The following is an 18,539-nucleotide window of genomic DNA, read 5'->3' as shown; positions in this document are numbered from 1 at the left end:
TGCACATCGGTTCCCCCTCCCCTTCCCCACCCCTGTCCCAACAACCTGCACTTTCCCCCCCTCCACCCGATCCCCTCTGAACCCCCAGTCTCCCTCCCTAGCCAAACAACCCCAAAGTTTTGCCATAGTCCAATGCCCGTCAATCCCGATTGCGGAGATATGGGGAAGAAAAAGGAGTTAGGTGAACGTGTGAACCAGACGACCCGGCTCCCTGCCCCCTAACCCCCGCCAGCGTTGGTTCAATGCATTTGTGTCCCCCGTGCCAGTTAAAGGCTGTCCGGCGATACAGTATCTTGTGACACCGCTGCTAGGGCCGCCCTCCTTTCTTGTGTCATGGTATCGTGATCTGGTCACGATGCCGTCGGAGGCGAACGCGTACTTCCCACTCTCTGCCAGCCTCCCCCGTAAGACCGCTGTGTGCGGTTAGGCGACACGTCTTCGCCTCGCTGTTCTAGGCGTGCCTGTGCATCCTGAAGAGAGCGCATTTGATGCAGCTTGCATTGCCATTGAAAATCAAGCGAAAGGGGTGACCCCAGGAATACGGCACTCCTTTCTCTTTTAAGAATTTTGTCACGTCCCTGAACGCTTTTCTCTTCTGTAAGGTAATGGAGGCCAGGTCTTGATAGAGCGCTATGGAGCGGCCTTGATACTGGAGAGGTTGTTTCAACCTTGCTTCGCGTAGTATACGTTACTTGAGCGGAAAGTCAGGTAGGAAGGCTAAAATGTCCGGTGAAGGGGCTGCCGCCCGTTTCGCGATACCCACCCGATGCGCTCTGTCAATGCGAATGTCGAAATCAGAGGGCACCCCCAGTATCTCTCGGATCATGCCCTGTCGGTATCGGGTGACATCCGCCCCTTCTTTCGTCGTAACGCCCCTGACGCGTATGTTACGCCTTGACCGATTTTCTAGGTCCTCCGCGTGGGCCTGCAAATCCACCTTTTAGGCGGATGAGATCTTGTTGTAGGTGCTCTATTTCCTCGCTTTTGGTCTGCTCACCATCTTCTATTGCAGCCACCTGCTCCCAGAGTTCGTCCACATCAAGGCGTATCTTTCACCTCGCCTGCCACTTCATGCTTGAGCGTTTGAAAATCTTCTCGGAGGGTGTTAAAAAGGGATTCAAGAAATGCCAGAGTTATTGGCACCTCCCCATCTTCTTGTTCCGCCTGTGATTGGGGGACCAGGGAGGCACGACCTCCTTTTTCCCCCCGATGTGGCGCCTTTAGTAAGCATGTCTTTCAGCGATCTCTCCCGTCTCTTCTTCACAGTGGACATAGCGGGGCCCTCCGTGCATCTGCTATGGTCAGCACGTGTGTTGCGGGTGGGTTCCTCTGAAAGTGCAGAGGCTCCTCTGGGGGTGTTAGAAGGCAAGCGGCCCCTGGACCCGCGTCTGTGCGTTGCAACGGGGTTCCGCTACCTTTCCATTCCGTGCAGAGTGCCCAACTGGCTCAGGAGTTCCCTTCGGGCCACCACAGCGGCGTTCCTTGCCACAATGCTTTTTCGTGCTCGAGATGATGCATGCGCGGCTGGCTGTGAGTCGTTCCTTTATGCGTGTCTCCCAGAGCAGCTTGCAAGTCCTGCCGCCAGGCCGCAGAGACACCCACCATGCCAGCCCCGGCATCAGTCCCCCTCTTTTCCGCCGAAATCCAGACCCAAGTAGCAATGGTGGCCCAGACCCCAGAGCTAGGCACACCGCCCAGAGATGCTCGGGATAACCTCGTATGGGCTCGCAGGTGAAGGCCCTGTCGTGGGCTGGACAGCCCCTGCGTCTGCTGCTGCCACTGCCGTGAAGGGACACTGCCGCCCTCGTGCGCATTGCTGTTCTGTCCCCACCCTGAAGTGGCCCCGCTTCTGGGTCAGCAGTCTAAACGTGGGAGCCGCGTCCTGTGCAGACCCGTTGGTGTCTTATGCCCCTTTGAAAATGTGGGTCGCAAACGAGGAGTTCGCGGTCCGCCACTGCTGCTGGGAGCCCCCGGTGGTGTGCTGCCTTGGCGTGCTCTGCTAGCGTGGTGCGGGGTCCGGGAGCTAGGGAAATGTAAGGCTGCCCGGGGGGGGGGTTGCGCAGCGGCCCGCCCCTTGGAGGGCGGCCGCCTTAGTGCCACAGGAAGGCACAGGGGTGGGAGGTCGAGTCCCTGGGCTAGTCCGGGGGAGACCCCAACAGATAGCGGTGTCCGGCGAGGGCGGGGAGGAGACAGGGGTACATATACTGTCTCCGCCCCCTCCTCGTCCTCTTGCAGAACATAGAATTGGCAACATTGTGCTAGGAAAGGATGAGCATCATTAAGGTATTGAACCATGGGGAGAAAGTGTTGTGGATTTCGTGCTCAATAGGAGCAAGAGAATTGCATTCGGTTCATCTAGCTACAGGTACGGTCGACAGCACCAGAAACTGTAAAGCTGCTATGTTCGCCCGGGACTGGGTTGCCTATGCCATCTAACTTTACATCCAGCCACTGAGTATGCAAAGACATACTTGCGATGGTGCAATGGACACTCAGCAGTAGAGTTAGTTGAGTGTCATCATACCCCGATATAACGTCAGTGTTAAAACGTAGGTTGTGGCCACACTCCACCAGGCACTCTAGGGCTGCTGGGGTGGGAGTGTGCCAGTGCCAAGAGGGTGCGGGTTGCCTGGTTAGGGCGGCTGGTTTGGGAGGGAACACTAATACGGATCGCCACAGAGCACATTTTTGCAGTCATAGATGGCTGTATTGATACTTTTATGGCATGGTGCCAGTTGCTTTAGTGATGCACATGTTTCTTGGCTGTGTCAGGAAAATCCAGAATGCATTGCTGGTGGTCAGCCTGTTGTCCCGCTTTTCATAGGTGTCTTCAGCTCAGGCATGGCCAAGCATGGGTTAGAGGCCGGGGGTCTGCCCTGGGGATTCGTGTTAACAGGCAGGTGATGCAGCAGAACTTAGAGGGGCTTGGATCGGCCCCTGGTTTCAAGGGCAGAGCCTGGTCAGCTCACTAATAGCCTGTCCTTTAGTTCGACATACTGGGACATTCATAGTGAGTAACGGTAGGGGGTGACTTCTCCCGCCCTTTAGCACTGCCTGGCAGCTATGCAGGCTGTGGAAGTGGCCTTCCCACGGGGGCGATTGGGTCCATATGTTTGGGGCAAACTCCTAGGAGGCATATTTGGGCTGCTAAGCAGCAGGAGTACCACTGGCATTCCCAGTATTAACATAGTGAGGATTTATGCTTTGGTTCCCCCCTGGGTCACGCTGTCCTGTCTGCTCGCTGGTATGTTGTCAGAACTTTGGAAGGGCTAGGCTTCACATAGGGTGCTGACTGTCGGAAGGTGATGGTAATACTCCGACTAGGGCTAGACTCCGATTACTGAGGTAAGAGGAAGTAGAGCGGTTTTGTCTACTCTTACCTCCACCCGCGGGCACTTCCTGGCAGGAGTGGCTTGTCATAGGTATTGTTCTTCAGCCATGCAAAGGTAACATTGGACCAACGCCTATGTTAGGTTTTGGGTCACATCAGTCAAAATCCACGGGGAGTTTTGATAGAATGGGGGCACTTGCCTGAGGTGGCATGCCGGCTCCGGGCCTGCATGGGCTAAGACTGGTTTGGCTGACCAGTTATCAGCATGTTGTTTGTTAAAAGGCATATTTGGTTTTGGCTTCATCAGGAAAGGTCTTATTCATGCCAAATCCACAGGGTGCCGGGAGGGAGATGGGGTACACCTCTCTAGTTGAAGCATGGAACTTTGCCTACTGGACTTAGGGGAAGCTTTGGCTGCAGCAGGTTGTAAGTAATAGGCTACCTTGGCTAGAAGCCCGCTCTGGAGAAGCCAGTGAGGTGTCAATAGCGCCATGCGCAAGTTCACTGAGCAAAGAGGCTTTGGCTTCATCAGGCATGGCCTTTACACGCCAAATCAACAGGGTTATGGAGGGTGATGGGTGCACCTCTCCACTCTAGGCATGGATTTTACTTGCCCTTGGTGATGCCTTGGCAGCTGCGGGTTGCGAGTAGACTGGACCTAGGGGAAGCTTTGGCTGCAGCAGGTTGGAAGGAAATAGGTCTACCTTGGTGGGGGGGCCCTGGTAGTGACGGTGGCCACTCCCAAGGCTGTGGAGGAGTTACAGGGCGATCCAGGGTCTGCACGTACCAAGGGGTACATCATGCAGCAGCACCGCGGGGTGCTAAGCCAGGATACCCAGGGATGTTTTAGCGTGTCCCCTGGAAGAACGCCGGCGCCCCGTTAACCGAAAGGCGGTTGTGGGTCTGAGCAACCGGGGGCTGCCATGTATGCTCCGCCCACCCATCACGGGGGGGCGTGTGAAGCAAGTGGACTGGTGGTCCACGGATGGGAGGGGTGGACCCTCCCAATATTTGGTATACACCAGTTGGCGTCGCCATGGTGACTCTAGGCTTATCAGACGGGCAGGCGGCATAGTGCTGGCCTGCCCTGGGATCGCCCGTAAGATAACCCACCTTGTTTGCATATTGGTTATGCTAATAAACCTGCAGCAATATTTCACCACTTACATTAGTGTCGTGTGTTTTATTTGTGTACTTATGTGCTTTGTGATAACTGTTGCCGATATTGGCACTATAGCTTTTGCCGGTGTTAACGGCTCCCCCTGGAGCCGATCGCCTCACCTTCAGGGCTGCTTCAGTGTTGGCGCGGAGCTCCGCTTCTTCCTCTGTTCCTGCTTCCGGAATTGAAATCGCACCCAAATAGGCCTGCAAGCTGCATCCACGAGGGCAAGCTGCGGGTCCGGCGCCAGCTGCCGCGGTATTTTCTGGTGCACTGCGGTTGCTCTGGCGCTGGTTCGCTGGACGCTGCCTCCTTGTACCGCTGTCAGATCAGGCTGTTCCCCTTCTGACTAGAGGCCGTGTGTCTCCCTGGGTCCTCCGCTCTACCGCGCTCTCGGAGCGGACGTACCCTGGAGGGCGATAATCGGCGGTATACCTTGCAGGAATACGCTCTCGTGGTAGGATCTATACCCCCGCTCATCGTATCGCCACTTGCGGGGCCCGACGGGGGGAGTTTCTGAAGATTTGGCTGGAAAAGGGGCCCGGGTGCGAGGAGCTGCGGAGTCTTGTGGCTGCTCAGGACGCCATCTTGGCCACGCCTCTAAAGTTACACATCACTATATTTAACGGCTGTGCTGGTGATGTGCAGGACTTGTTTGGTTCCACACCAGCAAGGCAGCATGTAGACCCACTCAGCAGGCTCGCGTTCTCTGTTAGACATTCAGGTAAGATTAATTGAACCTGAGAATGAAAACTATAAACCTATTGTGGATGCTTTCTGCAATGCTTTTGTCATCATTCAACTGTAAATTCAACTTAGCACTGGGGGGGGGGAGAGGGGAGGGGGGGGGGGTGTTGAGAGCAGCATTGTGTGTCATCTCATGACTATTTTGTATGGGCTCAGTTTTGTTTTCCACAAATGAATTACTCCGAGGGTCCATAATGCTAGTGTGGGGAAAAGTACTGGCTGGTTCCTGTTGTTGATTTATGTACTGGTTTTGTTTGTGTGTCCTTTAAAATGTCACTTCTTCTTTCTGCTTCACTTTACAGCAACGTTGTGGAGGTGCATAGCATCAATTCTGAGTCTGACAATGATGAAGGAAATCTCTCTTTGGACCTCCATGTCACCTGCGTTTCTCCAGACACCGCTGGTCCTCTGATTGATTCCACGCAAGACTCTGCCTTTCTAACCCTTGTGAACAGCTCCCCGTTCAGCTCTAGACAGCAACACAAAAGTACAAAGGTGAGGAGTGAGTTTGTGCAGAACGCCTACTTTTTAGGTCTCGAGCATAGCACTGCTCGCGCAGCGAGAGACATCTTGTACGGGGGTTTAAAATCGCCCTAGGAATCGCACACGCTTGTGCGTGTGCTTTTCCTTTTGGGCCATGCCATTGGCCTTTGCGTGCGTCTTTAATAAAAAGACCGCACGCAATTGGCCAAATGCGGGTGCACTGCTCTGCCCTTGGCCTATTGGTGTCTATTACGCGCACCAAAGGCCATGTGGTTTCAATTATCGTGCCCAGACACGGGCGCGATAATTGAAACCACATGGCTCGCTGTGGTGCGCGCGCGCACCACTCGCGGGCTTGTTTGTTTCACAATAGCGATCGCTTTCGCGGCGTGCAGTGACTCACCCCCACTCCCGCCGGGCTCGAGAACATCAAGACTCACCCGCAGCGTGTCCAGGCATGGGGCGGGTGAGCAACGATTCACCGCCTGGCGCAGGTAGCCCTTGCCTCGTTTTTGTCTATTTCTAACTATTTATTGCTTAACTTTTTCTTCAGTTTTGCCAATTTTTCTTTTCTTTCTTTTTTTCTTATTCGTTCCTGGTTTCTTTTGTCAGTTCCTTCCTCCTTTCAGATTTTCTGCTCTTCCTGTCTTAATGCAACTCTTCCAGTCTGCTCGTTTCTCCTTAGTTTTCCCAGACCTTTCATGTGTTTCTGCCGTTCCTGCGTCTTGCACTCCTGCTCTGCTTCTAAGAGTGCTTTAGGTGGCGGCATATAGCTGCTCTATTACTTATAATTACTCCAGTATTGGTAACTTTCATAGATTCCCATGGCTTGTATCATTCCCCGTCGTCGGAATGGGAGTCTCGGTAACCAAAATACCATAGCAGTAGCTATAAAAGAGATAGAAAAAGGCCTAGGCCTCATCTCCTTTTGTAGCATATCCACCTCTTTTTGTAAAAGAGACCAAAATAATGTAACAACCAATCAGATTAGCCTCACCCCATAGAACGCTACTGAGAGAGCCTCAGATGTTCTACCGCATGTTGTGCAAGGGAGTCTCCTTTGAGCTCTGCACACTTCAACTCTATTCTACTGTTTTTTCAGCAGTTTTTTTGCTTCAGGATTGTTGGGTATTTCTTCTGGGAATGTCTGACAAAGAGAAAAAAGCCCTTTTTAAGGCTTGTTCCACCTGTGGCAAGAAAAGGTTGTATGTGGAGGACAGGCATAAAGACTGCATCTACTGCCTGTATCCTGACCACAAGCAGCGGACTGCAAAATCTGCCATACCTTTCAACGAAGACTCTCCAGGACCGTGATGGTCGCCTCCTCACCTGGCTCCAAAAGCTGAAGTCGAGGAAGGAAACACTGTCAAGTGACAGCGAAGATTCATCATCTGCCACTACGTCCAGAAAGTCAGTGAAGAGGGTAGGACTTCCTCATCAACATCTACAGAGCGTCACACAAAGGCCTCAAAAAAGACCCCGTGAGTCTGAGAGCCTGAGTCATAGCAAATCTCCTCACTATGGTACAAAGGAGAGGGAAGGACTGCCTTCAACAGCAGCAGTGGTGGAGTCTGCTTTAACTTTCAAAAAGCCTTCTTCTCTAACATCTAAGAAGTCTGACAAAGATAGTCGTCGACGATGCTGCGAAAAACTCAGTCGACGAAGGCGGCAAAGGTACAAGTTAAAACTGTACCAACGTCGACGGGCTTGTCGACTTTATCTCCGAGTCTCCATCTGTTGACGCCGGTGTCGATGGACTTGTCGCCGACTAGGTCATCAACGTCGACGAAGATGTCGACGAGGGTGTCGTCGTCTAGGGCATCAACAACGATGACAGCAAGAGTGTCGACTGTCTCGTCGACGACGGTGTCGACGACGCCCATCTCTTCATCGACGATCTGCTCGTCGTCGCTGGATCTTCCGTCGACTACCTCGTCGGCGATGGTTTCTTTTTCTTCTCTGCTGCCGACGGTACCGTCGACGACAAGAATCACCATTTCTTTGAAGAGCATCACACCGGACATGACTTCGCCAAGGAGGCCTCCCGCGCTGTTGCTAGAAGAGGAAGAGGATTCTGAGCGAGAGGATCATTCTTTTGGCTATGTCAATAGTCCCTCACAGCTTCTAGTCAACTGCCAGGACGCTGATTCTGAAGGTGAATACATTCATGGGCATTCATATCATCACTCTTTTCATCGTCAGGAGGACACTAGCCAGGAGAGGATTTCTGTTCCTACTTCCCTCTTGGCGGATCTTCAGGGCATGTTACTGGACTATCCGAGGAGATTCTCCCAGCCTCCTCCTTCTTCCCTTCCTTTGGTGCAAGATGCGTCTTCTCCGCCAGCTTCTTCTGTGGCTTTGCCAAGGCCACCGTCCCAGATAGTATCACAGCCACAAGTCACCAGCCCAGTTATACCTACGGTGGTTCCATAGGTGCAGGATGATTCCTCGGATGAGGATCACGGCGATGTCAGCAGGCCGGACCAGTGTGTGGAATGGGATGATTATGTGATACCGGACCCAGCTTCTCCTACACCGCAGTGCAGTTGATTCTCCCCTGGCAGACATTGGGGGGCCTCACACAGATTTCAACTTCCCATGCCTTCAGTTCAATCTGAGTGTTTTCTTTATGATTTTAAAGAACCTTATAGGAAGACGGTCCGTCCATTCCAATTGTCAACCACGTCTGGGAGGAAGGCATAAGGGCAATGAAGAATCCGGCTACTGTCATTCCAGTCTTGCCACGTCTGGACAAAAAATACAAGGCCCCTGACGACAGTCCAGCATCCTTTATAGGTCAACCGAAGCCGGATTCGGTGATATCGCAGGCGGCTTAGAGGAAATCACGCAACCCTTCTGCGCCCTTTACTACTCCTCCTGATAAAGAAGGCAGATGCCTAGATAATGCTGGGAAAAGATTTTCCTCAATGGCAAATCTGTCGATTAGAGCGGCGAATGTGTTGGCGATTCTTGGCAGATATGATCGTCAGATGTAGTGTGATCTCTCACCATTTCTAGACCAGCTGCCTCAGGAGTCCATGGTGGAAGCAAAGAAAATCTTGCAAGAGGGAGAGGTTACATCAGCTGAGATTGACTACGCAATGGACGTTGCCACAACGGCTTTCTGCTCGCTGGCAGGTGCAGCTGTTCTTCGTCGCCAAGGCTGGCTCAGGGCGACGTGGTTCCGGCCGGAGGTCCAAAACAAAATGCTGGACCTTCCGTTTGATGGGGCGGCATTATTTGGTAAACATATTGATGATGCCTTCCAAGACATCAAAAAGGATACAGAGACAGCGAGATCCTTGGGAACCCTACAATATCGAAAGATTCCTTTCCGTGGAGCCAGAGGAAGAAGTACTACAACCTACAGGGGTTCATACCAGCAGCAACGATATTCTACTTATAGTTCAACGCCTCAGTCTTATCGTCCATCTTACCATCAAAGTCAAGGCCAGACCTCTTCTTTTTCTAGGTCTAACTCTAGAGGGAAACCGAATCGCCAGGGACGTGACACCACTAAACGACAATAGCGGCGTTCTGGCTCTTCCTGCTGTACCCTCCTCCCCGACAAAATCTGTGGGTGGCAGGGTATCTCAATACCTCCACAACTGGCAACGGATAACATCAGACCGTTTGGTACTCAACATCATTCAATGTGGCCATACGCTGGAGTTTGTTCATTTTCCACCTTCCAAGCCCCCTGCTGCCATGCCTTCGAAACATCTGCGGCTCGAAGTTCATCAGATGCTCCTCAAGGGAGCTGTAGAGCCGGTCCCCTTTTCTCAGAAGGGAGAGGGTTTCTACTCCAGATTTATTCTGGTCAAGAAAAAGCTGGAGAAGTGGCGCCCCATTTTAGATCTCAGGGAGCTAAACACCGATCTCATTAGACAATCCTTTCTGATGGTGTCTCTCCAGGACATTTTACGTCTCCTCAACCCTGTGGACTTTATGGCCACTCTTGATCTCAAGGATGAGTATTTTCACATACCCATTCATCCAGCCCACAGGAGGTTTATACGGTTTACAGTAGCCAAGAGCCACTTCCAATTCAATGTTCTACTGTTTGGACTTCGGTCTGCTCCGAGAATCTTTACCAAGGTGCTGGCGCTCGTGGCAGCCTTCCTCAGGAAGCAGCATTTCCAGATCTTCACCTACCTAGACGATTGGTTGCTGAAGGCCCCGACCAGACGTGCAGCAGAAGATAGTCGATGCATGTACGCGTCTGTTCAGCATTCTGGGCCTGACTCTCAACAGGGAGAAGTCATATCTCTGTCCGTCCACGGAAGCACGATTCCTAGGGGCCATCCTGGACACTTCTCTCAACAAGGCTTCTCCATCCTTCAAAAGGCAAGAGAAACTGATGTCCATGGCTCAGCTGTTGCGAAGAAGAAAGTATCTTTCAGTTCACTGTTACAAATCCCTGCTAGGAACAATTTCCTCTTGCATTCCTTTAATACCTCACTGCAGGTTGTGGATGCGTTCACTTCAGGAGCAGCTCGACCTGCAGTGGCGACAAGTAGACGGATCCTTCGACAAGGTGGTGATAACTCCTGCTATGAGAAGGGCCGCTTTGTGGTGAAGGAAGAGAATATATCCCAAGGTCTATCCTTCGTAATCCAGCTCCTCAGGTAGTGACTACAGATGCCTCGCTGGAAGGCTGGGGCGCGGTGCTACAGGACTTGCATGTAAGCGGACATTGGTTACCCCAGCACTGCCTTCTCCATATCAACCTCCTGGAACTCAGGGTGATTTGTCTGGCACTACAGGGCTTTCTTCCACGTCTGCATGGGTTGACGGTTCTCGTCCGCATGGACAATAACATGGCCATGCACTATATAAACAAGAAGGGGGTACCAGATCTCTTCCGTTGTCACAGGAAGACCAAAAGATTTGGGAGTGGGCTATCCTGCACGGAATATCACTGAAGGCAGAACATCTTCCAGGAGTACTAAACGAAAAGGCGGACATGCGCAGCAGACTGTCGTCAGTCAGCCACGAATGGGAACTGAACCAGACTGTCTTGGAGGAAATTTTTCACCGGTGGGGCAAACCCTCAATAGATCTCTTTGCCACCTCGGAGAACAAAAAATGCCAGTTTTATGCCAGCAAGCGACACCATCGCGGATCGCTGGGGAATGCGCTTTCGATATTTAAATACGCTTCTCCCTCCCCCATTCTGTTGATAACCAGAATACTCAGGAAGATGAAAACCGAGCCGTGCAAGATGGTCATATTAGCTCCAAAGTGGCCGAGGCAGTTCTGGTTCACGGAACTTCACCTCCACGGCTTCTACGGATGGTTCCAGACCTTCTCACAATGTCCCACGGCCAGGTCTGGTATCGGGACCCTCGCTCCTTACACCTGTCAGCGTGGCTCCTGAGCAGCAAGAGTTTCTTGGACTAGATCTCTCGGAGGAGATTACGGAGGTTCTCTCTCAGGCTAGAGCTCCTTCTACTAACAAGACATACCATTTAAAATGGAAATGATTCTGTATTTTGTCAGCAGGAGGGTTTCGACCCTTTTTCGTCTCAACCTCACCAAGTTCTTCCATATTTCCTGTATTTGGCTAAAGTGGGGCTGGCTCATTCATCCATAAAGGTTCATTTGGCAGCACTCTCTCGCTATAGACGCACTGCATCTGGACCTTCTCTCTGGTCAGCCAGAATTGTCAAACAGTTTCTCGAAGGCCTCTTTAGAGTCTTTCCTCCAGTGAGGCCTCCGCCCCCTACGTGGCATTTGAATTTGGTACTCACCCAGCTGATGAAGCATCCCTTTAAAATCGATTCAGCAGATGAAATTACTCTCTTTGAAGATGCCGCTCCTTCTAGCTCTCACTTCTGCAAGAAGAATTGGAGAGCTTCAAGCTCTGATGATCCAGGAACCCTTCCTTCAATTCAAGAGAAATACTGTGATTCTACGGACTAATCCAAGGTCCATACCTAAGGTGCCTTCGGACTTTCATTTAAATGAGCCTGTGATTCTTAAGGCTTTCTTCCCTCAGCCCTCTACGCCGGCAGAAAGAGCACTCCACTCTCTGGATGTGCAGGGATGTTTGAAAAACTGTCTGGACCGTACTAAAGACTTCTGAAAATCTTCTCAAGTGTTTGTTTCGTTCAGCGCTCCCCGCAAGGGATTGCCCATGTCCAAGCAGGGTATTACTTGGTGGGTGGCCAGTGCTATACGTTTGTCATTCAGCAGCGGGCAAGCCCCTGGAGGGTAGAGTCCGAGCACATTCTACAAGGTCCATGGCTTTTTCTACGGCCCTCTTTGCTGGGGTCCAGATCAAAGATATCTGCAGGGCTGCAACTTGGAGCAGTGTGTACACCTTCACAAGACATTACTGCCTGGGGGCCTCAACACAGGAAGACACGACTAGGCCAGGCAGTCCTGAGGAACCTCTACCATCGAGTGGTGAGCTTCCCTCCTCCTTTCTTTCTTGTTATTGGAACATTTTGATTTTGGGTTATATTTGCTATTTATTCTTATGTTATTGCACTGTTTGTTAATGTTTTTGGCTTGATGCATTCTTTTTTTTTTTTTTTTTTTTAAAGAGAGGAGAGGGTGAAACAACGAGAGCAAAATGTGCTTCTGACTGCTAGCTACTCTGATACAAGCTATGGGAAACTATGAAAGTTCCTATACTGGAGTAAGAAAACAAGTTACTTACCTGTAACTTTGGTTCTCCAGTATTGGTAACTTTCATAGATTCCCCTGGGAAAGCTCAGCCTTTAGCAGGTTTTATTATACTGTTACACAATGGCTATGAAAATCTGAGGCTCTGAGTTTCTCTCAGGAGGGATCTAGGGGGTGAGGCTAATCTGATTGGTTGTTGAATTATTTTGGTCTCTTTTACAAAAAGAGGTGGATATGCTACAAAAGGAGATGAGGCCTAGGCCTTTTTCTTTCTCTTTTGTACCTACTGCTATGGTATTTTGGTTACCGAGACTCCCATTCCGACGACGGGGAATGATACAAGCCATGGGAATCTATGAAAGTTACCAGTACTGGAGAACCAAAGTTACAGGTAAGTAAATTGTTTTCTTACGGAGTGTCTCTGCCTCAGGAGGATACAGCATATACTGCGAACCCCTCCCCCCGCCACCCCGCTCAAACCTGCCACTCCCCCACCCCGCACCTCTCTCGGCCCTGCGTGTCCTTATACACGTCCCAGACTGTGCGCAATTAAACGAGAGGTCCCTGGAGTCTCACAGTGCATCAACATTGTTAGTCAGGATAATTCGGAACTCGTCTGAGTCACCCAATCAGGGGCTGTCCCTCCCAGCTGATCTCTGCCCCCTTCCTTTTGACTAGGAACAGGGAGGGGGGCTGGGGGTTCAGGAGCTCTGCCCTCTGCCTAATTCTTCTCAGTGGCGGGACCACTTACCGAAAACAAAACAAACTCCCTCCTCGATGCGGCTGGAGTTGGTGTAGTGAGTCGATACAAAAAAAAAAAAGGATCATTAAAAAAAAAAAATGTATTAATGTATTGGGTGATTTGAAGTGCTGCACGTCACAGATTTCAGAAATAAAAATCAAGAAAAGGTCTGATTTTTACAAACGGTGGCGATAGCCTGGTACGCATGTTAGAAGTAATACATTTTTATATTTTTATCTATTGATATTTCAATAACGATAAAATAGCAAAACCCATGCACGCACAGACAGCACACTGACAAAATGCGCGAACTAATCATTTCAAAACAATACGCATAAATATACGTAATATGTTCACTGCTACTAGCAATAAGGCAAACGTAATTTTAAGATACAGATGCATTGCGCCTGATATGGACACCTAAGGTAGTTATAGAGATTTTATTCTCGAGCCTTAAACTAATATTCCCCAGCTCCTCTGCCTTAAATTAATATTCCCCCGATCCTCTGCCCTCCCTGCCACGCTGTCATCTGCCCCCCCCCCTTACCCAAGTACTTCCGCCCCCAACTGGTGACAGATATGTCTCTGTCGCAATCAATATTTGCAGCGATACTTCCCCTCCGTCGCCAGGTTTCTTTCTTAGCCTGGTAGACCCTCTCATCCAGTCTTATGAGGACGCCCTCGTTGTACACCTATGAGGACCCCTCCACCCCCTCCCCCCCCTTTCAGATGCCCCCAAAACACCTCTCGGGCCCTCCGCTGATTGGAAATGAGTGAAACCAGAACCCTCTTTTTTTTTTTTTTCTTTTTTTTTTTTAAAGCAATTTTCAAAGTTTGTGGATTGTTTCTTTCCGTGGCCTGAGATCACGGATTCACCGGAGGCGGATTTCACGACTCCAGAGGCGCCAGGCGGACCCGCCAGACAGGTGAGCAAGTGCCGTCCTGAGTGATTTTAACAGCACTCCGTGTACCGGTTACCAGGCGATGGCGGGGCCAGGGGAGGACAGCCAGGGCCCCGCCGGAGCCCTCCCGGAGGTTGTGCGGTGTGTCCTGATCTCCAGGGTCATGGGCAAGAGCAGAGGGGAGGGCGGGGCTGTTCCAGAGTTTGCGCCCCCTCTCCAGCCAGCACTACACCTGCAGGGACCAATGAAGTGTGCCCCCCTCTCCTTCCCCACCTACACTACTGTGGGGGCTACGGAATCTGTACCCCACCTGCACAACTTCTGGGTGGGATCTGGAACACATACCCCACCTGCACAACTTCTGGGTGGGATCTAGAACGTATAGCCCCCCTGTGACGACTTCTGTGTGGGCTATGGAATGTATACCCCACCTGCACAACTTCTGTGTGGGCTATGGAATGTTTATCCTCTCCCTCTTCCCACCTGCGCAACTTCTGTGTTACGCAAGAAACGTCGGGCGAAAGTGGCTCTATGTGAGCGGCAAAAACCCAATGATGTGAAGTGAGTGGCACCCTTCAGACGAGCATGATGGTGGAGCTCCAGCGAGGGCCTGAAGCGGGCGTGGCGATGGGCAGAGAAACAGCACTTTTATACTTTTTTTTTTTTTATATTGATCCATGTGTTAATAGGATATGTATGTTGAAAAAAAGTGCATGACAATGTTTGTAAGGTCGCCAACCAGAACTATAACACAAGCATTTGCAATGCAATAGGTCTCGCATTCCTAAAAGTTTAAGCTATTGTTGTTCCATTATTATTTGCAACGTCAACAGCTCAAACTTAACCATTGCGAGACCTATTGCATTGCAAATAATTGTTTTATGTGCCTTGAACGTATGGATCGTGAACGTATTTGGGATGAAATTGAACACCATATAGCGTAGACTAAGTTGGGGTCGAGTGGAGCACTGTATGGATTGTGGACTTAGCTGGCATGCAGTGGAACACTGTATGGATTGTGGACTTAGCTGGGATGCAATGAAACACTGTATCGTGGACTTAAATGTGATGCAGTGGAACACTATGTATCGTGGACTTAAATGTGATGCAGTGGAACACTATGTATCGTGGACTTGGCTGGGATGCTTGGAACACTGTATATAGCGTAGACTTAGCTGGGGTGTAGTGGAATACTGTATATAGGGTATACTTAGCTAGGATGTAGTGGAACACTATGTATTGTGGAGTTGGCTGGGATGCAGTGGAACACTCTACATAGCATGTGCGTATCTGGCATGCAATTGAACACTATATAGCTTAGACTTCGCTGTAATGCTGTGGAAACTGTATGTATTGTGGACTTAGCTGGAAAGCAATGGAACACTTTGTGTCATGGCATTAGGTGGGATGCAGTGAAATAGTATGTAGCGTGGACTTAGATGGGATGCTGTGGAACACTGCATATAGCGTAGACTTAGCTGGCATGCAGTGGAACACTGTATGTAACATGGATTTAGCTGGGATGCAGTTGAACACTGAGTCGCTTTGACTTAGCCGGGATGCAAAGGAGCACTGAACATGAGCTTAAGGACCGGCACAGTTGTTGGAGGAAGTTGGGGAAAAGTAGCGTGATGGGTAGGGGGATAAATGTTCCTTGAAGAGTATGATTGGCGTTACCTAGTTAGTAATAAAAGTAGTCTACAGATTTTCACTGTGAAAGGAAATGCTATGGAGAGCTGAGATCTGTAAGGAAGGTACCAGGTAAGAAATATGTACTGTGAGCGAGGTGCTGTTCTGGCGCTACATCCTCAAGAAAACCAATCGCTAGAAACAACTTAAACAAATACTTAAAACACACTGCAAATAAATGATTAATAGTTCTTTTGTACCATGGTTTGAACTTTAAGCCATCAGAATGGGAAATATTAATTTCAGTGCATTTGTATCCTAAAATGAAAAGATTAGGCGGTATACAATTACAAAGGAAAAGCACCAGTAAAGTGCAGTTAGCTCAACCAGTGGACAGAGCATTTCCAAAGAAGGATCCTTTCTTTAAGATTGGTATCCGTGCATTTTAAAGCTTAGTCCTCAATGCTGAGAAGCGTTGGTCATCCTTGAGGTATGTTTGGGGCGTGCTCATGAAGGCATTACAACTACACATTGAGATGTTGCCTGATATTTCCAAAAACAGAAAGCGAGGCATCTATATTCATTGACTTTTTTAAAGTTTGGATGTTTGATTTAATGGAATGCCTGTATACAGTCTGTGAGCACAGAAACACAACTACCTCCCCTATCACTCATTGACTGTATGCTTGCCTTTGACCCTGAACAGTGCATCACTGCCTTTCGACTAGGTTTGTGATACAGACATACCACATGGACACAGAATATCCTTGAAATACCAGGGTGCCAATCACAGCGTGACATGTTTCACTGGGAAGAAACACTTAACCATTTTAAAATGTCGCCAATTTATTGGTCAGTACTTAAGTCAGCTTTAAAAGGATCCTGAGATTTGTGGCAGATTTTTTTTTTAAATTTATTTATTCTAGTGACCACAGCAATAGAAAAGAAATAAAGACGTATCCAGGTTTGCCAATTGTTAGTTCAGCCTTTTGGTCAGTGTACACATGGAAACTGTGAGCTAGTTGGGTGATGTCCTCTGTTGTATGTCCTCTATGTCTTGCAATTTTTAGCCTTAACATATTATTTTTATTTGTTTTTGCAGATAAATGCTGCCACTCAGTGTGATCCTGAAGAGGTTATTGTCCTGTCTGACTCCGATTAAAGCTTGCACTAAAGCTGAGTGCTCCACTCGATAGTGTTAATGAATTGTATTTTTGAATTTTTTTTGTACATTTTTTTGGGGACTGTGGGGTTAATTGAAACATAGGATTTTGGCTGGATTTTCACTGGCTTACAGATGAGGTGAATAAAGAGTTGAAATCCGACACATCACCAGGACCAGAGATTAGAGCTCTAGCATCTAGAACTTGGGAAATCCAATGCTTCCTCCCATGGATGGGAGATTGAAGGATGCAAAAAACATGTTTTTTTTTGTTTTTTTTTCTTGTGCTGGCGAACTTCCATTGGTTTTTGACGTGTGCTGACCAAAAATCTGGATTCCTGGTCTTCGTCCAGCTGTCCCAGTTACTCCAAAATGAGGCTGTCAGGGGAATGCGAGTGAATCAAAATCTGCCCCTCAATGAACTTCGCACTCGCTTTCCGCAATTCAAGGGTCTTAAGACTCAGGGTTTTGGGAACGGATGAATTTCTTCTCTCTTCCCGGGGCTTGGTGCTTGCACTTTGCCAGTCAAACTTTTCTGCTGAGCTTTTTTCTAATGACCTCTAAATAAACTTGTTTCCTAATCTTAGTATTAAGGAGAACTTGTTGAGTTATTGTGTCACTGATCAAAGCATTGCAAGAGTTATTGCTTTTCTTAATTTTTATATGCAGTGTCCTATCAATAAATGGCACTTGACAGTTATTGGTCTGTTGAGCCTGTATACAAAAATCCTATGTGGTGTTTTGAAATCTAGGGCAGGGTTTTGACCCATTGCCTCTCCTTGTTACACACATTGCTCTGCCCAACGCTGACTCCACAATTGCATGTTTCATGGTTTATGGATTCCCTCCTAAATACTGAACTGCTTCTGGCCACTGTATGAGATTTCATGATGTTTTGAATTGCTATGCACTACTCTTACTCCAGTATTGAAATGTTCATAGATTCACATGCTTGAATCATTCCCCGTCGTCGAGATGAGAGTCCCCGGTATATAAAAATAGAAATGCAAAGCTATCATAAACTAGAAACTAGGCCTAGTCCCATTTCAGTTTTGTAACATATCCACCTCTTTTTGTAAGAGAGACCAAATTAACACACACAACCAATCAGATCAGCCTCATCCTCTAGAACCCTCCTGAGAGAACCTGAGACCTACAGATTTTCTACCCCACGTTGTGCTGGGGAGTCTTCACTGAGCTCTGCTCAGTTATGCTCATGGCTGACAAAGAGAAGAAAGGCCTTTTTAGAGCTTGTGCCACCTGCTCCAAAAAGGGGCTTTATGTGGATGACCCTCATAAGGATTGTATCTACTGCCTGTGTCCTGGCCACAAAGCCGAGGATTGCATGGTATGTCGTACCTTTTCCATTAAGACCTTGAGGGATTGTGAGGGACGTGTCCTTACCTGGCTCCAGGAGTTAAAATCCAGGAGAAAGCCGGTCTCTAGTGACGACAGTGATGAGGCTTCCTCTGCTTCGTCTTCTATAAGATCTGTGAAAATGGGAAGATCTGACCCTACTTCTTGAGACGAGCGCCCTCAAAAAGCTTCTAAAAAGACCTCCCATGGGTCGGACAGGCTCAGTCCAACTAAATCTCCTCACCGAGGTGAAAAGGAGAGGAAAGGACTTATTTCATGAAAAAGTGGAGTAAGGAAGTCAAGCTCTGTTCTTCTCCTGAAGGAAGAAAACTTTTTTAAAAACTGCGTCTGTTTCTCGTGAGGAAAAACAGGCAAAGAAAGTACCACCGTCGACG

The 18,539-nt window shown here is 49.2% G+C and overlaps 1 protein-coding gene across 3 annotated transcripts in view; it reads left to right on the top strand.

Moving 5' to 3' along the window:
* DAXX (death domain associated protein) overlaps nucleotides 1-17,374 on the top strand; it is a 414,322-nt gene extending 396,948 nt beyond the window's left edge. For all 3 annotated transcript variants that reach the window (XM_085622370.1, XM_085622434.1, XM_085622515.1), the window contains exons 7-8: nucleotides 5,540-5,732; nucleotides 16,729-17,374. In XM_085622370.1, the coding sequence (XP_085478496.1) occupies nucleotides 5,540-5,732; nucleotides 16,729-16,788 (253 nt within the window). In that variant the 3' untranslated portion in view covers nucleotides 16,789-17,374. The remainder of the gene's footprint in view (nucleotides 1-5,539; nucleotides 5,733-16,728) is intronic.
* Nucleotides 17,375-18,539: the final 1,165 nt, after the last annotated feature.

Source organism: Triturus cristatus, chromosome 1_1 (assembly GCF_964204655.1).
Source record: "Triturus cristatus chromosome 1_1, aTriCri1.1, whole genome shotgun sequence".
NCBI classification, from domain to species: domain Eukaryota; kingdom Metazoa; phylum Chordata; class Amphibia; order Caudata; family Salamandridae; genus Triturus; species Triturus cristatus.
This window is presented reverse-complemented; position numbering and strand designations above follow the sequence as displayed.